Here is a 22,350-nt window from a genome sequence, read left to right as displayed (position 1 = left end):
ATGCAGGAAGAGCACGATGTTTAATGTCGGCTAGTAGATCGGTCCACATGCAGTCACGCGTTAGGTCAACCAGACGTATAAAAAAGTAGAGCATATTAAGTGGCAGTTGTTCAGAGAAATGACCACGTAAGAGATGTGCTGTAGGGCCAGGCAAATTCTTTAGTGATATGACAATTCAGGAGAACACTGGTAGCCTAAGTCGGGAAAGCACTTGCATCAGTAGTGTATTCCAGATGAATCGCAGTCGGCCGTGGAAAGTACTGAACAGCTGAGCAAACCGGCAGTTACTGCTGTTTCTTCGAGCTAAGAGACAAGCTAACACGCAAAGAACCTGTTCATCTCTGGTCATGCAAGGATTGAGGATACGTTTAAGGTGCTTGGCTCGTAACGTGGTTGCAATGACCATCAGCGGAGCTCCATTATCTGTAGAAGTAAAAGAGTTACTGCTTGCATAATAGAGGCAAGCGAAATAGAAGGACTGACGGTATGGACCAGATACTGCACCACAACTTTGCAGGACCAACCTAGCCTTGAGTATATTGTTTTGCACTCATTGGCGTGCTAGTTGTTATACTATCAATCCCTAAGACGGGCCGATATAAATAGCCGCACTGAGTAGCAAATGTTTAGTAAAGTATTCATCTGAGGAACTGGAGGCAGCTCTTCTCTCAGGCGGCAACTACTTACTAAGGCAACACAGGCAGCTTTGTATTTCAAAAGCGAGTAGCTGCTTGCATACTACACCGAGGCGGAGAGCTTAGGCAGCTTATCAGAAAGCAACAAATTCAAGAAATAGTATCAGGATATTCGAAGCGAAATAGCCATTTGCACGTAGGTAACTAGTCAAAGATCTTTGCGCCAGTGGAGGATCGCCCACTTTTGTTCAGTATCCACGATCACGTGAAGGACAAGTAAGACTTTTTTATGGATTGACGATTATATAGCGCTTATTTTTGTGTTCCGACTCTCGGGTCCCAGAGTACTTGTTTGAGGTCCGCTGGAGCATAGGTCGTAATGATTGAAGGGCTATTATCTATAGGACTATTTTTTATTTTATTATTTTATTTTATTTTTACTTTTTGAAACTTCACGACTGGCTGCAAGGAAATGAGTCCGTGCCGTTGTTATTAACGTCTATATTTTATTTTACTTTCCTGGTTCTACCTCAAGGGTCAAAGGGGACTGCACTTCTACTACATTATCGACAGGTACCGAATTCAAAGACTGTCACGTCATGTATCTAAATCCACTCCATTCATCTCCCTTATCTCTTTTCGCAGCTTCAACGCTGTCGTACCGACCATTCCGTATATCGCCATAAGTGTCTACAGCGTCTCCAATGACTTCATCGCGTTCTCCACGGTCACGACGTGCATTTTCTCTGCGTAATAAAACGTGGAGAGATATCGAACTGACGAGACCAACTACAGTAGCAGCGACAGAAAAAGAGTTTCCGGGAGTGTATCGAGGAGCGTCCTGCTCGCGAAACTACATTTTTACCTCTATCAACCCGAACATAACTGTGCACGTTGCGAGGCACTGACCAAGTTGATGGAAATAACTCCCACTACATTTGACCTTGGCATCGTGATTAGCAGAGTCTGTCTGACAAAACTAGGCAGAAACACACACATCGATATTATGATTGCAACGGAAATACTACGCTTGTACGAGTTATGGATATTGTTCGATGACCATGCTCTAAATTTGGAAGAGGTCAGTTAAGGCCTGACTTCACAAGGTTCTGCTAAGTATCTAACAGTATGTTCGCTAGACAAGATTAAGTCAATGATGTGACAGATATCTTTGATATGCATGCACTCACCAGTTGCAGGGTATACGGAACTGTTTCAAAATCGTTGTTAGTGCTTGCAGCGTTTAACAAACATACATTAGATGCCCCCACAATGCAATCATGTATGTTGCAAAGTACGAGAGAGCCGCATTTCTAGAAAGCATCTGCATAAGGCAGCCCGTTAATGCTGTAGGTATCGCGTAAGAGTCAAGATCCTGCAGCAGGAATCCAGAGATTTTTTCTTACCAAAGACGAACAGTCCACTAGGCGAAACATGCGTCAACAAATAACTCTCGACGAAGATTAGAGGGTCTCACATAGAAATGAGTCCACGTATTCTAAAACGGTCAGCAGAGTAGTTAACGAGACACGAAACTGCAGCAGCTACAAGGTGCACAGGCACAGTGAGCAGATTTGCCTTATTCGCCGTAAAGCCTTGAAGCAAAGATTAGATAACACAAACATGCGTAACATAGATTCTCACCTAATTGAGAAATAATGGTCGGAAGGAAAAAGGACATGTTATTGTTTCCAGCAGTTGAGCCTACAATAGGAGAGTAAATCAGCCTGTGCTATAGATTTTGTCCAAAATCCTAGAAAATCAGCGTACCGCAACTGATGAGCCCTCCAAGCCACGTCTTCCAGTCTGTGAAAGCACTCCGAACATCACGCCATCTCAGCTGTTCTTCGGAGTCGGAGAATTGATCATCTGTTTGTAGACGGTGAACAATGTAAACACGCTCCTGTTCGGAAAGGAAGCGGGCGGTAGAGGGATAGTCTTGGATGATAATGAACGACGCAGTAGACGCCACGACGGTGATAAGGCCTTCCAAAATGAATATCCAGGCCCTAAATCGTACTTGCATATAAGTGGTTTCATGCGTTTCATTATTGATCAACTCACCAGACAGGTTTCCCTGCGACGCCGTCCATATTTGAAATTGCCGCCTGAAATATTTCAGTGGGAGGACATATTACTCCATGCTACCGGACTTACAGCGAAAAATCCATTGAATGCACCCGCAATGGAAGTCCCGGAGTAGAAAATTGCGAAACGAAGTCCGAATTCGTCACGTCTATACCAACTTCCAAGAGCATTTATCCATATCAGTATCCTGTGATGATGGACAGTATGATACCATACCAAGACATATAAAATGCAACACCAGGATAGAAACCGGCCTCGAAGATGCCGAGAAAGATTCGGGTTGCTGAAGCGCGTCGAAAAGGTCAAACCAAGGGTAAAGAGTATCAGAGAAAACGAACTTAGCAAACTCCCGTAGTCATGGACAAGACCCTGCATTGTCTTCGAATCTTATTCAAGACGATGACCAGCGACGGGTGGGCTGAAACAAATTCACGGACCATGGTAATGCCCCATAGAAGCATTAAAATTGGTAGCCAAATCGATGGTCTCGTGCGTTTAAGGCACATATTTGCAGGTACCTATAGGCATATGCCAGCATGACCTCTCAACTCGAGGGAAAACAAAGAAAGAGAAGCGGAGGCTCACCTCACAGAGAACGTATGGCACATAGAACAACGAAAGACAAATCAGATACTGGGCATCCGATATATGGAGGTCTGCTTCCAAATTGTACAGCTGTGGTTTACCGCATTCTTAAACCTAATCTTCAATTATTAAATGGTTATACGCACGCGCGCATTTCCGATATTCGACCTGTCCAGAAAGCACAGCATGTACAGAATGGCCAGCCAAGGGATTATAGTGAGATCAATACGTCGTAGGAGTCGCTTCTCGTTAATTGTGTTACTTGGCTCCTCGGTGTCTGGAGCCTCTGAACTTGCTTTCTCGACGCAGCCGGATAACGGCTGCAATTTTCCGAACTCTATGTCGAAGCGCGCTTTCCCTGCATCGCAGTTTAAGGCTCCCGATTTCTTGATGGGTAGTTTGTCGTCTGTCATCCTGGAGGTCGGAAGGATTTCTCTTGCCGAGTGTAACCTGGCTTTAATATGAGTGGCATTTACGTCCAAGTGAATGTGCCGTGCCGCGCGGTCCTGAGTCTGTAGTACTGAGCATATTCGCGATCATTGGTGCAAGTGTACTAGGCTTCTAAAAGTCCACGTTTGGACTGAACATGGTGTATTTGAATGATAAAGGAGAGGTCATCGGATGGGCGTGGACCTTGCGGAAGTCCTCGAGAATATTCACATGATCTTTTTATAATGCTACCAGTCCTTGAGATCGGCCAGTTAAAATAGCTGAACTTCGCGGAATATGTTTAGCCAAGTATTCATGGGAGAAACTTGGGACAGTTCGTCTCTTAGGCGGCATCTTCTGGCCCAGGCAGTGCAGATGACCTCTTCTATCGGAAATAAGTGGGCAACTGCAGTCCACAACTGAGCAGAGAGCTTAGGTACCTCATCAAGAAGAAATAGTTTCGGCAGGACGAGAAAGCGAAGAATACCGCCCAGCCGTCTGCAATGCAGAGAAGCAGTTCCCAAGAATAATACCGGTGCGTACGAAGCGAGATAACCACTCGCACGTTATCAAAAATGTGCGGAGAAGTCGGACCTGCGGATATATCACAACTTTGCCTACCTTCGTTAAGTGTCACTCCGACCACATGACCGGCCAGACAACGTTCAGCGGATTAGACGGAAATAGAAACAGGAAAACAAGGTTATTTAGCACTTACTTCTATACGCCGACTTTCGGAGGCCCTGTACTTGTTTGGTTCAAGACGAAAACAGAGGGCCTAATGAATGGCTCCGTTTCCCTGATTCTATACATATAATAATAATGCAGGAAGAGCACAATGTTTAATGTCGGCTAGTAGATCGGTCCACGTACAGTCAGACCGTTAGGTCAACCAGGCATATGAAAATGTAGAGCATATTAAATGGCAGTTGTTCAGAGAAATGGCCACGTAGGAGATGAGCTGTAGTGTTGAAAATATTCTTTTGTGACATGATAATTCAGGAGAACGCTTATAGCTTGAGATGTGACAGCACGTGCACCAATAGCGTATTCTAGATGAATCGTAGTCGACTGTGGAAAGTATCGAACAGCTGAGCAAACCAGCGGCTACTGTTCTTTAAGTCAAGAACCAAGCTAGTACACAAAGAACCTGTTCATCTCTGGTCATACATAGATTGAGGATATGTTCAAGGTGCTTGGCTCGTACCTTGGTTGCTATGACCATCAGCGGAGCTCCATGATCTGTAGAAGTGAAAGAGGAGTTGTTCGTAGAATGAAGGCAAGCGAAATGGAATAGTTGACGGTATGGACCAGATGCTGCACCACGACTTTGCAGAATCAATCTGGCGTTGAGTATATTGCTTTGCACTCATTGGCTGGCTAGTTGTAGATGCTATCGTTAGTCCGCAGTTTAAACGAGCAACAATCTAATCCCATGCTTCGAATCGTCATATGATATCGACATGTCAAATCGCGTCGTACATACTTTTTGGCTATTCTACGCGCAAGTGCGCAGCCAGGTTTTCCGCCCGTCAAAGGGAGCAGGGTTTCGCGCGTGAAGAGTTGTCAGCTGCCACTCCACTCCACGATCCACATCCGCCCTGGCGTACTTAAGAGTAAAGTAACAATGTTGTGCCTTCAACTAGCGAGAACTAATGAGACAAGCCGGTTGCTTATCCCGTCAATAGCGAATTGGAGCGATTGGCTCTGCTCGGACTGTACTTAGATCAACAGCTTTGTCTAGTGCTTCGTCAAGCTCTCCTATTAGTAGGCTTGAAAAGAAATTAGGGAGTGGTAGGTGCTTGAACGGGAAAAGCAGACAGACATCTGGTCTCCTTTCACGAGATATAGTCCGAGAGGTACTTCTTCAACACCTTCCTCCATGCTATATATTCGTTCCACGCAGTCCGAAAGGACGATATCCGAACGTTGGTCAAAACCTGCCAGAACGCCCTAAGGATACAAAATACGAGATATATCAACGTTCTGTATGTGTAGTGTACGACTCACGTACGACTATGGTTCGACCGTCTTGAAGGACGAGGAGAACACGACCTGCAAGTAATTGAAGTGTAAACACGTCGAATAATGCGTCGACAGGCGAAAAGGCACACGACGCACGATCAACGTAGCCTGCGAGACTGGACATATTCTGTCCGCTCTATAGTGCACTTCAGGCTTGAGCTTTCAGCGTTGTCGCTGGGTAAGAGCGCGTCGTCGTTGGCGGCAGCAAGCAGGCGCTGTCACGGCGAACGGCCGTAACACGCGCCTCACGCGCTTCAACAAACGCATAGCTCTACACCAAACCACCATGGCGCCCGTACCTCCACGTCCTCGTACGCCCCTTCGGCGCCTCTCACAAGGATCTTTACGCGCACTGTCGCGCTCAGGTTCTTTTCCCGACGCGCCTGCAGGCCTTGGTTTCCTGGAACCGGCCATGGCTGAACTGGCAGATGAGACAGAGGCGTTGAACGGCAACCTTGCAGGCCTGCACGCGTTGAGCAACTCCCTGCAAGCATTCAATGACAGCTTCGCCAGTTATTTGTATGTAATGGAAATGAACGCGTTGACAACCGACTGGCCACAGGTACGTGTCGGTAATTGCTCCGATTTCAAGTCGAAGGAGATTAATGAGTTTTGGAAGGCTCCAACTGAGTCGTCATACGAATTGGCTAGAAAACGTGCAGGTACTTATTTTGTGGACATATTACATGCTATCTCCTTAAGTATACACACCATTAGAGGACGACGCACGAGCGGCACAAGCTGCCTTGCGTGCTGCAGCTGAGGCAGCGGAAGCAGCAGAACGAGCTGCTGCCGAGGAAGCACAGCTTGCTAACGATACCACCGTCGTTAGCACATCCACAGCTCCTGGGACGAAATCCAAGGTGCCTCAAAGCATTCTCAAGAACACGGCTGCACAGCCCAAGAAGAAAGTAAAGCCGAAGATGACGCCCAAAGAGAGGCGTGAACGCAGCGTGCGTTACCACAAACACCATCTAAGGTTATCCAACTGATAGAATGCCTATATAGCTTGCTATCGACAAAGTTGTGTCGAACCTTCCTCTTGAGTATAGAGGACAGGATCCAGTGTGTAACTCCATTAAACTATTCGATCCCAATTGACACCCGTCCTTAGAATCTCAGACGAAGCGTCGAATCTGTAATCGAACTATTAATGGATAATCCTGGCGGTTTAGAGAGTACGTTGCATCCCGCAGCTCTTTAACAAATGCCAGACTGAGACTATTATTCACAGTGTTGCACTTCGTCAAACCTCCCGAGATAAACCAGGCACGAGCTAACAAATGTCTTCTGGCATTAATGAACAGAAAGATGGTGTCTAAGGATAATAGTTCTGTAAGTTTTGCTGTTCGATTTTCAAGCAATTCCTGTACCTGAATATTCGCAGGGCCGAATATTATACATGTGGCATGGTTTGCCTAGTTGAATTATGACATCTATCCACTAGATGAGATCCTCAATATCGGGGAAGACACGCCACCAATTAACCCGGGAAAGCAGAAGAATTCTACACGGTGTCCCGGTGGAGCAGTTAGCTCCTTGTTCCCTGCATTCTAGACAGAACAGCTGATCAACTCACTGCTATTCACAAACAAAAGATAGTGGACAAGCACTCCCCCAGCAACGTTGATATATTTTCTCTGGACAAGTCTCGAAGCAATTCATTGTAATTACCTCGCGGAATGAAGCCATAGGCGCTACTTCGGCCTGATACTTCTCTGCTAATATTCTTGACTAGCACGTACTGGGTCAGAATACCATCTCAAACGCTTCCTCCTACCTGCACGGAACGCTCGCCACAGAGGATATCCAGAGAGATTTAACAAAGAATCATTTGCTATAGAGAACCAGTGGGGCCAATTTAGACCACTCCGGTGTACAGAAACACGCACTCGTTCCAATGATTACGCGTCGGGCCGAGAAACGCGTGAAGGAAGTATTTGTGTTATTGAGTGACTTTTCCTTGGCCATCGACAATATGAAGCCCACCTCTCCGTTATCACTGTCCAGCCTTCTCAGTGGACATATGCTGAGCATCTTTCGCAGAAGCTCTCAAGATAAATTCAACGGCGTATGTAGTGCTCAGTAGAAGCAGTGGGGCAATTTAGACCACCCTGACTACAAAGACACCTACACGTCCCAATGATTACGCATTGGGCCGAGAAGGCTCGCAGCGGAGGCATTTTCGTTTATTGAGTGACTCTCTTGGCTATAAACAATGTGAAGGCCATCTCTCCGTTATTACTGTTCAGCCTTCATATGCTGGCTGTATCTTCCACTTAAAACCCGACCTTATTTGCACGTCGTTAGGCCAGGCTAATTGATACTCGCTATGGCTGCTACTTCGTATGACCTTCATTTCCGTCTAGTTGATGGTATCAAGGTGCCGTCGCCCGGTGAGTACCTTGAAAAAGGAGTCGCAGAATGTACTGATTGGCTATTTACGGGACTAGGTTATGGTGGCATGAGCTTGAGTAATATGTATGGCACTGCTAATGATGAAGATAGCAAGGCATTACTTCGGCGTGCCATTAAGATTGGTCTTGTGAGGGCCCTTCATTACTGTTTCGTAGGACAGCATTCTGAAGACAAATACATCGCTAGACTTTCTGGGATACGTGCGTGCAAGGCTAGCCCTTGTCCTGTTTTGCTGAGATTTGTATCGATCAATCCTAATTATCCTTTAGCGCTGATGTCTATGGTAGTGGTCATAAGTATGCACTTTTCATAACTATAATCACTGACATCGAAGTCTGATCTTGTTCCTTGTCATGTATGAGTACAGTGAAGAACTTATCGGTGACTAACCTCGGGGGCTCCTCTGTAATCTCAGCCGTGTCTTTATAGATGATTTTATTACCTAGGCTCCGTTCTTGCCGAGGGAGATAACCGGGCTAAGGTATTTCTCGCGACGAAGTTCAGCCGTGAACTCGATCCTGTAACGAATAAGCCTACTGGAAGAATCAGAGGTACGCCGTGTCATAACGTTCGTCGTCCGTTTACTGACGAGGTAATTTTGCATTTGAAGGCGATGCAGCATACATCAGGCAAGCCATTGAGGCCTCGATAAAGCGTCTCGGCACGACACCTGATCTGTATAACCAGCATCGTGTTGATCCCAACGCGTGAGCAAGCCTTCGCATCCATTGGACATCTTTCACCTTACATTTGGGGTATGATCTTTAGCAGCCTGGAGGAGACCTACGGTACTCTCGAGGAACTACGCAAGGAGGGGAAGTTTAAGTATATCGGTATATCGGAGCCAAATGCGGAGACACTTAGAAAAGCAGCCAAGGTGCATATTTGGTCTTCATCGACTTTTCTGCGCGCCTTGTTGATTGTATTCGAGCAGATAGCAAAGATCTCCGCACTCCAAGAGGAATATTCGCTTTGGACAACGGACATTGAGAGAAGTACGATTTGCAACACGTGTATACCATTGACAGCATGTTGATTAGAGTCTTTGAAGATGGCATTTTGCAGACGACTAGAGAACTTGGGATTCCTATCGTCGCATATTCTCCGTTAGGACGTGGTTTTCTAACTGTAAACATTTGAAACACCTGAATTATTAGAAATATCATGCGAAATATTCTTCGTTTTGTGAGGGCGAGGTCAAATCATCCGAGGATATTGAACCAATTGACATCCGACGCCGCTTTCCACGATTCACCCAAGAGAATATAGACAATAACATGGAGGTAAAACATTCTCCCAATATTCTCCTCCCCCTACCCTAGACTGATAGGACCAAATTCCCTTCATCGTTTACACGTCAATAGATCGTAGAAAAGCTTGATGCGATAGCAACCAAGAAGGGAATCACGTCCGCTCAGCTCGCACTTGCATGGGTTGGCTCGCAAGGTGAGGATATCATACCGATATTCGGAACAAAGTCGTTTACGCGACTCGAGGAGAATTGGGCATCACGCGACGTGGTGCTCACAGAAGAACTGAAGGAGCTGCGTAAGGTGGTTGATGGATTTGAGGTTCGTGGGGAGAGATATCCAGAGGGTATTGCGAAATATATCGGGAATTGAACCTCAAAGTAAATAATCACAGCCAGTGTTACAGTAGAGAAGGAGGTATATTATATAATGTGAAAGTAAATCTATCGTTCTGAGCCTCGAGGTTCAGTTGTTGACAGGTTATGATCCGTCACGTGCAATGCTATGGTAGGTAAAAAACACAGTGGATCCGATTCGTCCGATAGCCGCAACAGTCAGCACGCGGGCTGAAATAACTCTTGTTTGGAGCAATCGCGCTATTTTTCGTCAGAGTCACCTGAAAGTATATCTCACTAATGCACAGGTACACACGCATATATATACTCTAAATAGCCTGCTCCTACCTTCTCTAATAACCCACATCGCTCTTGCTCCAGTATTACTCCAGACAGTTCAGGGCCATCGACTAGCACTCGGCAAAGATGGCTACCACGTTCGAAATCCGTACCCGTGAAATAGGTGGGGTTAAGGTACCCTCTCCCGGTCAGTGGCATGGTAAAAATCGAGAGAATTTGTTATAACGGGATCGTGAACTAGGTTTCGGTGGGATGAGTCTGAGTAACATGTATGGCTCTGCCAATGATGAAGAAAGCAAGGAATTGCTCAGACATGCAATTAAGATTGGTTTGGTGAGTTGACTTAGTACCATATATTGTGGATATATAATTCTGACCCCCGACTTCTCAGACTTTTTGGGACACGTACGTGAATCCTATCTAGCTTCTTCAGTGAACATTGAAACGGTTGATTATTTGCTGTTTTAATCATTTACAGAGCTGATGCATATGGAACGGGCCACAAGTGTGTACATTCTACTTGATGCTTTGATAATTTAGAACTGGGCTGATGTGCTGTGATGTACTTGATTTATAGCGAAGAGCTTATCGGTGAGTGGGCTTGAATCTCATAACTCTGTGCCATCAATGACAACATTGCACAGGATCTGTTCTTGCGGAAGGAGACAACCGGTCCAAGGTCTTCCTCGCCACGAAGTTTGGTTTCGAAATTGACCCAGTTACGGGGCAGTCCACTGGGAAGATTAGAGGTTCGGCTTTGTATAGAATTCGTTCTCTAACGTCATTGTTGACGGACATTCATTGGCAGGCGATGCCGCTTACATCCGTCAAGCCATTGCAGCATCCATTAAGCGCCTCGGGACAACTCCAGACTTGTACTACCAGCATCGTGTTGACCCTAATGTGTATGTTTTCTCATTCTCACAACCAGTCACCCCTTTGTTCAAGAGATGCGGATTTTCAGGAGCTTGGAAGAGACTTATGGAACACTCGAGGAATTGCGCAAGGAGGGGAAGTTCAAATTCATTGGTATTTCAGAACCTAGTGCAGAGACACTTAGAAAGGCGGCAAAGGTGCGTATATGCGCTTTTATGCAGTGAATAATCAACTCATGAATATCATTCTTATAGATAACGAAGATCGATGCTCTTCAGATTGAATACTCACCATGGACGACAGATATCGAGAGAAGTAAGTTTGTTTTTCCCCGATTATTACTGATATATTAATTCAGGCGAATGCGTCGAAGATGGAATACTGCAAGCTGCCAGAGAACTAGGGATCCCTATCGTAGCATACTCTCCACTGGGTCGTGGGTTCTTGACTGTAGGCAATCGATTATAAGTTTGAAGGTCATCAGGAGAAGAGCAAACAGTTTTCTAGGGTCGGTATAAATCCACGGCAGACTTTGAGTCTAACGATAGGCGTCTTGCACACCCGCGATTCTCGCAAGAGAACTTCAATCAGAATATTAAGGTCAATCTACCTTCCCACCACCATCTTCATCTCTAACACAACGAACATCCTTGCATTCTCTCTCTAGATCGTAGAATTACTTAACGCTATTGCCACCAAGAAGGGAATCACGCCTGCCCAACTCGCTCTTGCCTGGGTTGCCGCACAAGGCAATGATATCATTCCAATCCCAGGCACGAAATCCATCGCGAGGCTTGAAGAGAATTGGAAATCGCGCGATGTGAAATTCACAGAGCAGGAATTGAAGGAACTACGACAGGTGATTGATGGACTTGAAGTTAGTGGTCAGAGATACCCCGATGCAATGATGAAGCATATTGGGAAATGACCTGCCAGTGAGTATTGGCAATATGAGATTGCCGAAATGTTGGTGAATTCGAAATCGTCCAGCATAGTCGGTAAAGTGAAGAGAATATTTACGAAGGATAGTGGAATAGTTAACGGAATAGTTCTGTATCGTAGTTTTACCCGTGGATGAAACAGGGTGTGTAAAGATCAATAAATATATGTATGTACATGTCCCCACTCGCAGTAATCACTGAATGAGTTCGTTGACTGGTGCGGTCGCCTCAGGCTAATCTAGACCGCGAGAATTGCCGATTGACATTTAGAGACATGCCACCCTATATTCCCCTGTTCTTTCGCTGTCCATCCCACTACAGAATGTACATTGCCGGGATACACATCTCAAACGAACACCTTGCATTGGGTGCTGAGGGCGCTATCGCTTTATCACTCTTCATATATACTGCTGCTGGCGTATATCTCACGCGCAGCTCGTTGAAAGTCGCCGAAGAAAAGGGCGGCCAGATAAAGTCGATGCCGACGTCTCTTGTTGGGAAACTTGTTACACCCATGCACGGAGTCGCAATAGTGCTTCCAGCTATAATATATTTAGTTGCACTCCCGCTGAACGGATACGTTCAACCTCATTTCATGACTTGTTTTGCCTTGCCGAACTTCGGGCTCAATCAGGATGCCGTGAACTCGCTGAGGGTAGCTTCGTGTGTAGGCTTGATTGGTACCTGGAAACTATTCAGTCAATGCATCAGCCTACTAAGAAACAGCGGCACTCTTCATAGTATCGGAGTATGTCGATTGTACCGTGTAACTCACTCTGCTGTCGACAGGGACATTAATTTAGGTGAGGGAGAAGCCGAAACTCATTTCTTCAGGACCATTCGCACTCGTCAGGCACCCATTAGGCAGGTGAGTATTAGTTCACTCATTGATTCATTTGCTTTTCTCATGTCTTTCCTTCAGTTGTGCCTTACTGCAGGAGTTAATACTTGCGGGAATGACATGGAACTTTATACCGCTTTGCGCCTTTGCTGTTTGCGCTCTCGCATTTGCGGTGAAGGCCCCCATAGAGGTCGGTCGCATCGAACGCAATGCTTTCGCTTCCTTTGCTGACATTGACACACAGGAGACTCTTATGGAGTCAGATGCTGAAATAGGACCGCAGTACAAAACATACAAGGAGAAGATGCCCTACCGATTTATTCCAAGAATTTGGTAGTTGTTCGGATTTCGAACGAATCTCTGTAGCTTACAGTATACGATCTTCTTTGGAAGCAAAGCCAATAGTATCATTCACCCTATGTCCAAGTCCTGCACTATACTGTACTGGCACTATGCATGAAAATAGCATTTATAACCTTCACACATGTAGTATCGAGTCAATATCTTTACTATAGACTTCTAGTAGGCCAGTAAAATAAAAGCCAAGGACTTTATGGATATAGAAGTATGAGTATCTTGCTGAGAATGTCTGGACTGCCCTCGGGCCTTCTTCGAGCGAATTTTACAGAGTAAAAAGATCATCTTTGAGATTATGGGACAGTACTCCTTCACTAGCTTTTTTGGACAGTCTTCCAAGCCTGCTTAAATCTAGTTGAGGCATTAAATCATCATTAAGGAGGGTATCGCACTTATCTAGATTGCTCTTACCTGAGTTGCTGCACAGTTAATGGTATTGTAATGATATTGTTCTGATACCAGCAACGAAATCCATTGCAGGATTTGTGAAGAGAATTGGAATTCATGCGCGACGTGCAGTTTATAAAGGGAATCGAAGATCACGGGGCTACAGCACGTAATTGGCGTATTGAGGAGAGATACCGGTAGCTTGAGACGATGCTGAATCATCATGATATCAGGGTGTGACTTGGATGGAGTCAGTATGGGGTTACGGAGTAGCCAGCGAATTTGATGTTGTTTGGTCTAGTGCGCACGAGGAATTATAGTGGACCAGTATACTGAATGTTCTACCGTGAGCGGACCAGGAAGCGTGAAGATCAATAGAGTCTATGCTGGGCGTGTCCGAATACCATGTACGTTTCAATCCTCAGTGATTACTGATGAAGTGGCTGACTGAGGCGGTCTCCTCTGGCCACAGCAATTTAGACCGTGAGAATCTCCGATTGAAATTCATGTTATATGTTCAGGCTCCGGCCTTCAGACTCTACATTCTCGTTCTCCTTCGCCGTCTCCATCTTACCACAAAATGTACATCGCCGGGATACACATTCCAGGCGAACACCTTGCTTTGGGTGTCGAAGGCGTTGTTACTTCATCGCTCTTCATTTATACTGTTGCTGGCATACTTTTCACGCGCAACTCGTTGGAAGATGCTGAAGAAAAGGGTGGCCGAATAAAGTCGATGCCAACGTCTCTCGTGGGGAAACTTGTTACTCCCGTGCACGCAGCTGCGATAATTCTTCCGGCTGTAACATATTTGGTCGCAGTCCCACTTAATGGATGCGTTCAACCTCAATTTATTACTCGATTTGCCTTGCCAAATTTTGGGCTCAGTCAGGATGTCGTGAATTTGTTGAGGATAGCATCGTGTGTAGGCTTGATTGGGACCTGGCAGTTGTTTACGCATTGTGTCGGCCTACTGAAAAACAGTGGAACTTATCATAGTGTTGGAGTGTGTTGGTTTGTATTGTACACCTTATTCAATCATTCATACCGACTTTGACTTAGGTGAGGGAGAAACCGAAGCTCATTTCTTCAGGACCGTTCGCAGTCGTTAGACACCCATTATACAGGTGGGTATTAGTTTACCCATCGATTCATTTACTTCTCTCACGTCTTTCCGTTAGTTGTGCATTACTGCAAGAACTAATACTTGCAGGGATGACTTGGAACTATATACCGCTCTATGCCTTTTCTGTTTGCGCTCTTGCATTTGCGGCGAAAGCCCCCATAGAGGTTCGTTGCATTGAGCGTAATCTTTTCGCTTCATTGACTCACATGGACACATAGGAAAGCCTTATGGAGTCAGATGCGGAAATGGGACTGCAATACAAAGCATACAAGGAGAAGGTGCACTACCGATTTATCCCTGGCGTCTGGTAACTGCTCGGATTTCGAACGGATCTCTACATCATACAGTATACTACCTTTTCCAAGATAATGTCAGTTGCCATTTACCTATTCTTTTACTTCCTGTCCTGTACAGTAGGAGTACAAAGTGCAGTAATAGTCCATGTAGCCTTCACACCTGTCCAATCTGCTCTATCACTGCACAGGGTAATGGCATTTTTTCTGATACCAGGAACAAAATCCATTTGTGTGCCTTGAAGAGAATTGGAAATCGTGCAATCTGCAGTTTACAGAGGAGGAATAAAAGGACCTGCGACAAGTGATATTGGTAGATTTGAAATGAATGGCCGGCGATATTTCAAAGCAACGTCGAGGTGCGTTGGCGGGTGACATGTGTGACCTAGTATGAAATTACGGAAAGGCTGGCGAATTTGAGACTAGCTAGGTTAGTTTGTGAATGGAAGGAAATATTATCAAAGAACAACGTGATAATTCTGTGCCGAGAACTTACCCGTAAGTGTAGAGAGGAGCGTGAAGATTAGGATAGGTGTATATAATCCGTTTACAAGGGGATACATTTCGTACATCGGTTTAGCTTCCGTTTACAATCAGTTAACCATTTATTACGCTCCTATGTGTTCGCAGAGCGAATCCACGAAATATGCCTTCGAACAAGCTCGTCAACAATATCCTCTTCGATCTCCTTCCCCATGTGCGATGCCTGCTCGGTTATCCGAAGCCAGGTCTCCTCTATATTCGTTGATCTTGAGTTAATCCCATCTGGAGTGGAAGTAGAAGCAGATGAGGGAGATGAAGCTGTACGAGCGACGAATACAACTTCGTATTTTCGTGTGTGAAGTTCGTTCCCGATGACCACTTGATGTCCGTACCGTTCCAGTGCGGCGCGTGCTTTCGGGACAAGGAGAGTTAAGTCGGTTTCAAGCTGCGGAGAATTGATATCTAAGGGTAATTCATCCTTGGTATAGGACAATACGTGCCTTAAAAGAAACGATGAACCCTTCTGGTGTCCACTCGTCGACCATAGGCTTAAGAATCTTCGGTACTTGATCCATCTCAATTACCAGACTTCCTTTACCCGATTGGATCTTGTGCTCGCTCTAAACAACATTAAGCGGTCAAAAAATGCATCCTTGGGGCACACAAGGTAGCAAGAGAGGTGGTAAAAAATATTCAAAACATACCATCTTTTCCCTTGGCAGGAAAAAATCACTAACTGCTGCAGCAAGGTAGTACATTGCGTTTCGGCCGAGTACGCTCAGCTCCTTTGAAACAGCACGTAAAAGCCACAAGTACTCGTTCACAGTGACAAACGTTAGAGTATGCAAAGTGCCTGACTTGTGCACCGCCTTGTAAGCCGAGAGTACGCTTCGTAGATGTTCTGGATCGGCCGATCGTACGGTAATTGCAGGGACACTACTAGGCGAACTGTTGGGTGGATCTTCTAGCTCTAAGAAATCTAAGAAAGGGTTTGTCGAGTGAGAATAGTGCCGGCTGTACGGTTGTAGACTGTGTTGTCTATGCATAAAGATGACGGCGTATCCAGCCCGAAGGAAATATTCTGCGGAGGTAGCGCCTCTTGTTCCTATATGTAGCATGATAAGGGCTAAATATCGACGCGAGATGAGGTAAATACCGCACCAGCGCTGAAGTTATCCAAGAAACGGACGCTACGAGACCACTACTAAGGCTCTCGACTCGCCGAAAGGCAGTGAATGACCACAGAGACTCACACATTGAGTTCTAAAGGTACAGTCGTTCCACCACTCTTTATTATTCAATTTTTCTTCTCAGTTGGAGTATATTTTGAGAGAAAATAAAAACGCACTGTAACAAGAACGACTTTCCGACCGGCCACTGCATGACGAGCAATAAAAGCACGAGTATGCGAGATATCTGAGTCTAATGTTGCAGGCGGTGGTTGTGTTGCAAAGTATGTCTCCGCCGAGAACGGCTTGTTTGAGGTTGACGGCAACGGATTCACCGTCGACGACATAGCAATTTCCGACGTGCACTTCAATGATGAGGACAGGAGAAGACGACACGACTCGGTGATCTTGATACGATCACGTGCAGGAAACGCGTCTTCCTGACACGTTTTTGAAGTCCGACTTTACCGACACAACAAATGATTGAAGTACCACTTTCAGAATAGACACAACCGAGTAACCCGAAATTCAAGTATTTTAAGAAATAGCGGATGTAGATGTGTACATACAAAGTTACAAAAAGAATATACAGGGCAGAAGGTCCACTTGTAAGATTCAGTTAACTTTTGGTTCCGTATTTAAAGAAATAAAAAGGCGGAGGATACGAAGAATGAGGTAAGTGATTCTGGAAAAACGGAAAAATGGAAGGGTGAGGGGTATACGCGACATGTAGGGATATAAATTCCGCTGAATCAAGAATACTGCCACGTAGGTCCGGTCTGTGCGTAAAAGGTAGGCGTGGCAAAATCCCAGGGGTGTGACGAGACATATTGATTAGATTGGCTTCCAGAGGCGTAGTTAGTGTTAAACGCGGTGCCGTTGCTTCCTGGGTGTCCGAAAGGACCACTCGTATGCATACCTCCGTAAACGTTGGAGTTCTGCGGAAACCATTGATTAAACAAGCTATTGGCATCTGTGTCGTTCAAGCCAGTTGTAGTCCGCCAAAACGAGGAGTCCGTCTGCATTCCCCGTCCACAAGGAGCGCTGGCGTATGGATCAGGATGCGCATATGTTGGCATAGAAGGTCCTGGGAAACCAGTCATCTGCATACTCTGGACTCCTGCATGAGTTGCCTGTATTTCATTGCGGAAAGGTTGAGTAATTTGAGGATGTCCTGAGGGAGTATGGGTTGTGTTAGAATAGTTCTCCGGCCTAGTTCCCGATGAGTTTCTCTCGAAAGTTGAAAGCTGTAGGTTAAATTAGATATTGTGTATCCTACAAAAAGTAAGGGAACGTACGTCAAACCCATTAGGTTGCAATGAGTTTGGGCTGGGTTGCAGGAAATTTGGTGCATAGACAGGCTGAGGAGCATGCACTTCCTGCGGTTGCCGTGTCTGGAAAGACTCGGTGGTCGTAACATTGGGAGAGGTAACGATGGTATCGGGAACATTTCGTCCGGATTTCCGCTTCGATGGACGTCTGCGTTCCGCTGAGGCCTCTACGTCCGGTGCGCCAGACCGTTTAGGAATTCTCGGACGTCTGGGTTTCGGTTGATATCTATAATTCGGATAGCGTTTCTGGTGCTCCTTCCTGATGTCTTCTGCCCGCTGGTCCCAGACCTGTCTCTCTTCGGGTTTTAAGTCTTTCCAAAGTTGAGCGATGACTTTCGATCGGGCCCCGGCCCTCTTCACATTATCGAGTTCGGGAATGTTACGTTTATCCGTCGCCGTACGGAACAAAATGAAGCTGTTCGTAGGGCGAGGAATGTGTTCATCCTGGTCATTTGTCGAAGACTGATTGGAAGGCATTGAGGTTGACTCATTTCCGTCCAGTTCGGCATTGTTACCACCCTCTATAGCCTCTGAATCCGCGGCATCGACGACAGGCGGAAGGTTACATGTGAACTGCATCGCACCGGAATTGGCAACCGTGAATTCAGCTTGTGGATACGGGCCTGTAGATGTTGCTCTAGAGAAAGATGTATCAATAGTATTGTCTTTTTTAGGCATAGTGAATTTCGTTTCACTCGTCGAGGTAAAGGTCACTGATAGAAGAGAATTGTTAAGATGAATTGTTGCGTGTATCTCTTCGGGTCTTGTTTTGACAGTTAAATACCAATGTTGCTGGCCTTGCCTCAGTACTGTAGTGCTTAGACATTTCTTAGACCTCTAGAAATCCAAGCTCCGCGACGCTTTGAAACGGTGTGGCCAAGCGGCCAGACCAAAGTGTTTGTGGCCGGCTTATCAAAGGCTATTCCATTTCGAGAAAAAACACATGAGCTTTATAGAAAGAGCATACAGTCGCGCACCACGACGCTTGTTCTGCATAAGCGCGCCAGCTTATGGCACCATGGATATTAGGACACTTCCTGTGTAGTGTATTGAGAGGACTGTGGAGCGACTTGACCCAAAACAAAGACAAACAACTGCTTTTATTCATTTCACAAGCAGAATACAACTTCATATACCATAGGCGAGTACCAAGAGACCAAGACTCGGAACAATGTTCTCGAAGTATTGTGGCACAGATCTAGAGTGTGGTGAAGTGAAAGTATGACTATTACGCGTGTGGCAAATTCCGATTCAATGTTGGTTGGTCATGTGACACGTGCATTTGTACTTTGTTCGAAGTCCACGACCACGACAACAGTCGTGGATATTTTCCCATCTTTAGAGATAAGCACCAATATTTTAAAATTGAATTGATTTAGGATATTGATACTTATATCTAATGATGGAAAATATCTGGATTGAATTGCTCAAAGAAATCCAGATGTCTTATGTGCAATGAATAACAACAGCTTCGATAAGAATAGACACCACCTTCGGTGATTCTCATGGGAATTATGTTCTAGGGCTATGGATCAAAACGATAACTTGATCTGAAAATCTACGTCACCTCTCTGTCAATTAATCCCTGCCAAAGCATCTCTCCAGAATGGCAAGTGCTTCCAAGCAGAACTTGGAAGAGTCTCTACGCGACATCTTTGTTCTAGCGGAAGCTGCACTTTCTGCGACTTCGATTAGTTCCACGATCACAGCATCGGACCTACCCGGTGCAGGACGTATTCTCGGAAATCTATACAGCTTTCTGGGGAAAAGATTAGAGGAGACGCTAAACAGGCTTGCGGAACGCTGTGGATACGGTCCTCGGGCGATTGAAGACCGCATTTTACGCACATGTCATAAACTCAAAGATGATATGTATGAAGATCTTGCCGTTGAGCTGGGTACTAAGAACGAACGCCTTCTCTGGAAGGACTTGAAGAAGCTTATTGCGTATACGAGGCATGTAGAGCTTTCGTCTCGTTGATGGTTGTTGTGCCTGATAGACTTCGTTACAGGTCCAACATTAAGTGTAATCGGGAAGCAGCATTCACTATTATCGCATCGATTGCAGTTGTCAATCCGCGGTTCTCTATTATTCTTCGTGATCTCGGAGCAATTCAAGAACTAGGACTTGCATGCGTTCGCGAAGAGGACTACATGTATACCAGCCATCTTCTCTCGCCATCTCGCAAGGCTCTCGTTTCTGTACTGGAAAACAACGTAAATAAGACAGGCTATGATTGGGCATCGGCTGCACGTACGATAGCGTCATTCGAACCGAAGACTTTCATGCATTTGGAAAGGGCAAGTGTGGCTGGGGTTTGTATTGAGGGATTGAACAAGTACGGGTTACTTGTTGCTTTCGTTGGCAGCAAGTGAGTCTTCAATTGTTGCATTCATCTCCATCGATTTAGTAACAAATACAAAACACCCTTTCTTGAAATAAGGTCGCCAGAAGAATCTTACCTTGCAACGCTTCATCTTACCAAACTTCAAAAAATACCCGCACACTTCTTCTGGAGTCTTCCAGATGCAGACGTGCAGGAGATTGGGCACCACCTTCATCGCGTCAATAGTTTTCTAGCACAGATCATTCATCATAAAGTTACGGAGGAACCGAATTACATTGACTGGCCCAGTCTTGCACTGTTGATCGGTCGCCTACAACACGACTTTTTATTGGTTCCCGGTTGCACAAAGGAGGTGATTGGGTTTGTGCATCAGTTAATGTATGTCAAAATTACTATTATTGCCAGTACTCGCCTAACTTTTGTTTAAGTGGTGATATCCTCGTTATGTCGCATGATAAGATTCCTGTTCGCATAAGAGCCGATGTTATTGCTGATCATGCCCGTATGGCACAATTGTTGTAACCGTGGATACCTGTATGTTGCGCTTGGAATAATCCGTATTGATATTATCGAACACTACACATTTTGTAAATGCCGCAAACCATAGGCATATATTTCATTGTCCGAGCTCAAACTCATCTCAATATTGTTATCTATTTCTAGTGTGTGCATATGTAGTATTGTATCAAACGAAGATATATTTAACTATTGAGCTTCACAGCAGGCACAAAGTTTTGTTCCTGATCATTTCATCATACATCACATAACACAGAGTTCAGTGAATCATAACAGATCCACTAATAGTCTACTTCTTAGGTGATTGTGATGGGCTCCAAGCCGACCTTGAGATTGATGATGCAAACCTCTCGACTGAGCCGTTGTCATGGATGAAACGCTGTGCGCTAGAACTATGCGTTAGGGCAATTAAATTGACCTGACGACCCGCACCACCTCTCAGCCAATTGACTTCTACTAAAGCGTCTCTTCAACATGCAAAATACTTCAGACCGGAATCTGGAAGAGTCTATGCACGACATATTTGTACAAACGGAAGCTATGCTTTCTGTAACTTCGATTAGTTCCACAGCTACGGCATCGGACTTGCCACTGGCAGGCGCAGGACGTTTGCTTGGAAACCTGTACAGTTTCCTGGGGAAAAGACTAGAGGGTGTACTGAATAGGATTGCAGAACCCTGTGGACATGGTCCCTGGGCAATTGAAGAGCGCGTTTTGCGCCTTTGTCTTGAAGTCAAGAACGGTATGCATGGGCGTCCTGTCATTGATCCGGGTACCAAGAACGAACGACTTCTTAGGAAGGATTTAGAAAAGCTTGTTGTGTATACAAGGCATGTGGAGGTTTCATTACATAATAGCTGTTGTGCCTGATACACATTCAGGTCAAATATTACATCTAATCGGGAAGCAGCATTCACAGTTATCGCAACAATTGCAATTGCCAATCTGAAATTCTCTTTTATCCTTCATAACATTAGGGCAATTCAAGCATTGGGACTTGTATGCATTTGCAAGGAGGACTACATATACACTAGCCACTTACTCTCACCATCTTGCAAGGCACTAATTTGTGTACTGGAAAGCAACATAAATAAGACAGGCTATGAGTGAATGTCTACTAGAAGCACAGGACTGTCATTAGGACTGGCATCCCTCATAAAATTGGGAAAGGCAAACATGATTGAGCTTTGCACTGAAAGACTAAACAAGTATAAGATATTGGTTGCTTTTGCTGGCAGCAAGTGAGTCATTCATTACTGGTTTTATTATTATTTATATGTATTAATTTCTTAATGAATCCAGACTTTCTCTTACAGAATTAAGGTCACCAGTGTTAGATATACTCACTTTACTAGTCCTGATCCTTAGGAATAGTAACAGAATAGAGTATAGAGGGTAAGACTTGTAGACTTGTAGAGTGAGAGGGTAGAGGAGTCCTGCTTTAGTCAAGCTGCAAGTGTAGCCTAATAGGTTGGTAGTAGAGTACTTCCAAGTACTAGGTAACTTAAGTTGATAAAACTATCTTTTGAGGGCCAAACTAGCCTCCTTATATACCTTTTGCTAGAGTAATGTTACTCTAGTGACTTTAGTAACTCCCTTCACTGTTGTTCCTATGAA

General features: G+C 45.2%; 9 protein-coding genes across 9 annotated transcripts; 5 read left to right on the top strand and 4 right to left on the bottom strand.

The window, feature by feature from the left end:
- Nucleotides 1–1,146: 1,146 nt before the first annotated feature.
- Nucleotides 1,147–3,721, bottom strand: FOMMEDRAFT_170617 (MFS general substrate transporter; the record flags this gene model as incomplete). The annotated part of the gene is made up of 18 exons (XM_007270543.1): nucleotides 1,147–1,193; nucleotides 1,251–1,488; nucleotides 1,545–1,578; nucleotides 1,633–1,701; nucleotides 1,761–1,770; nucleotides 1,826–1,845; nucleotides 1,892–1,982; nucleotides 2,042–2,058; nucleotides 2,113–2,230; nucleotides 2,280–2,339; nucleotides 2,406–2,644; nucleotides 2,700–2,743; nucleotides 2,793–2,880; nucleotides 2,940–3,006; nucleotides 3,062–3,101; nucleotides 3,161–3,241; nucleotides 3,309–3,398; nucleotides 3,455–3,721. 18 exons carry the CDS (start codon nucleotides 3,719–3,721, stop codon nucleotides 1,147–1,149), a joined length of 1,620 nt encoding a protein of 539 aa, XP_007270605.1.
- A 1,452-nt stretch (nucleotides 3,722–5,173) lies between these two features.
- Nucleotides 5,174–5,949, bottom strand: FOMMEDRAFT_142880 (Sm-like ribonucleo protein). Its single transcript, XM_007270542.1, has 4 exons — nucleotides 5,859–5,949; nucleotides 5,752–5,792; nucleotides 5,563–5,690; nucleotides 5,174–5,509 (listed from the first exon to the last, which is right to left on the bottom strand). Exons 1-4 carry the CDS (start codon nucleotides 5,884–5,886, stop codon nucleotides 5,419–5,421), a joined length of 288 nt encoding a protein of 95 aa, XP_007270604.1. The 5' UTR covers nucleotides 5,887–5,949; the 3' UTR covers nucleotides 5,174–5,418.
- Nucleotides 5,950–6,048: 99 nt separating this feature from the next.
- On the top strand, nucleotides 6,049–7,379 carry FOMMEDRAFT_113277 (uncharacterized protein; the record flags this gene model as incomplete). Its single annotated transcript, XM_007270541.1, has 7 exons — nucleotides 6,049–6,324; nucleotides 6,382–6,424; nucleotides 6,480–6,715; nucleotides 6,771–6,827; nucleotides 6,877–6,940; nucleotides 6,997–7,097; nucleotides 7,150–7,379. 7 exons carry the CDS (start codon nucleotides 6,049–6,051, stop codon nucleotides 7,186–7,188), a joined length of 816 nt encoding a protein of 271 aa, XP_007270603.1. The 3' UTR covers nucleotides 7,189–7,379.
- A 715-nt stretch (nucleotides 7,380–8,094) lies between these two features.
- On the top strand, nucleotides 8,095–9,802 carry FOMMEDRAFT_160925 (oxidoreductase; the record flags this gene model as incomplete). The annotated part of the gene is made up of 12 exons (XM_007270540.1): nucleotides 8,095–8,158; nucleotides 8,216–8,307; nucleotides 8,367–8,380; nucleotides 8,450–8,476; nucleotides 8,548–8,561; nucleotides 8,627–8,731; nucleotides 8,791–8,887; nucleotides 8,949–9,057; nucleotides 9,115–9,175; nucleotides 9,232–9,308; nucleotides 9,371–9,463; nucleotides 9,545–9,802. 12 exons carry the CDS (start codon nucleotides 8,095–8,097, stop codon nucleotides 9,800–9,802), a joined length of 1,011 nt encoding a protein of 336 aa, XP_007270602.1.
- A 253-nt stretch (nucleotides 9,803–10,055) lies between these two features.
- FOMMEDRAFT_23192 (Aldo/keto reductase) lies at nucleotides 10,056–12,065 on the top strand. Its single transcript, XM_007270311.1, has 12 exons — nucleotides 10,056–10,252; nucleotides 10,307–10,398; nucleotides 10,457–10,470; nucleotides 10,544–10,570; nucleotides 10,643–10,656; nucleotides 10,710–10,814; nucleotides 10,874–10,970; nucleotides 11,030–11,138; nucleotides 11,196–11,256; nucleotides 11,315–11,391; nucleotides 11,449–11,541; nucleotides 11,609–12,065. The coding sequence occupies exons 1-12, from the start codon at nucleotides 10,192–10,194 to the stop codon at nucleotides 11,867–11,869; spliced, it is 1,011 nt and encodes a 336-aa protein (XP_007270373.1). The 5' UTR covers nucleotides 10,056–10,191; the 3' UTR covers nucleotides 11,870–12,065.
- Nucleotides 12,066–14,047: 1,982 nt separating this feature from the next.
- Nucleotides 14,048–14,904, top strand: FOMMEDRAFT_142877 (uncharacterized protein; the record flags this gene model as incomplete). Its single annotated transcript, XM_007270539.1, has 4 exons — nucleotides 14,048–14,473; nucleotides 14,530–14,594; nucleotides 14,649–14,757; nucleotides 14,812–14,904. 4 exons carry the CDS (start codon nucleotides 14,048–14,050, stop codon nucleotides 14,902–14,904), a joined length of 693 nt encoding a protein of 230 aa, XP_007270601.1.
- A 536-nt stretch (nucleotides 14,905–15,440) lies between these two features.
- Nucleotides 15,441–16,885, bottom strand: FOMMEDRAFT_113269 (phosphopantothenate-cysteine ligase; the record flags this gene model as incomplete). Its single annotated transcript, XM_007270538.1, has 6 exons — nucleotides 15,441–15,814; nucleotides 15,861–15,989; nucleotides 16,074–16,474; nucleotides 16,531–16,559; nucleotides 16,623–16,657; nucleotides 16,718–16,885. The coding sequence occupies 6 exons, from the start codon at nucleotides 16,883–16,885 to the stop codon at nucleotides 15,503–15,505; spliced, it is 1,074 nt and encodes a 357-aa protein (XP_007270600.1). The 3' UTR covers nucleotides 15,441–15,502.
- A 405-nt stretch (nucleotides 16,886–17,290) lies between these two features.
- On the bottom strand, nucleotides 17,291–18,547 carry FOMMEDRAFT_160921 (uncharacterized protein; the record flags this gene model as incomplete). The annotated part of the gene is made up of 2 exons (XM_007270537.1): nucleotides 17,291–17,785; nucleotides 17,837–18,547. 2 exons carry the CDS (start codon nucleotides 18,545–18,547, stop codon nucleotides 17,291–17,293), a joined length of 1,206 nt encoding a protein of 401 aa, XP_007270599.1.
- Nucleotides 18,548–19,475: 928 nt separating this feature from the next.
- On the top strand, nucleotides 19,476–20,739 carry FOMMEDRAFT_31373 (uncharacterized protein; the record flags this gene model as incomplete). Its single annotated transcript, XM_007270334.1, has 4 exons — nucleotides 19,476–19,816; nucleotides 19,882–20,241; nucleotides 20,281–20,595; nucleotides 20,646–20,739. The coding sequence occupies 4 exons, from the start codon at nucleotides 19,476–19,478 to the stop codon at nucleotides 20,737–20,739; spliced, it is 1,110 nt and encodes a 369-aa protein (XP_007270396.1).
- Between the last annotated feature and the right edge of the window lie 1,611 nt (nucleotides 20,740–22,350).

Source organism: Fomitiporia mediterranea, assembly GCF_000271605.1.
Source record: "Fomitiporia mediterranea MF3/22 unplaced genomic scaffold FOMMEscaffold_13, whole genome shotgun sequence".
NCBI classification, from domain to species: Eukaryota; Fungi; Basidiomycota; class Agaricomycetes; order Hymenochaetales; family Hymenochaetaceae; genus Fomitiporia; species Fomitiporia mediterranea.
This window is presented reverse-complemented; position numbering and strand designations above follow the sequence as displayed.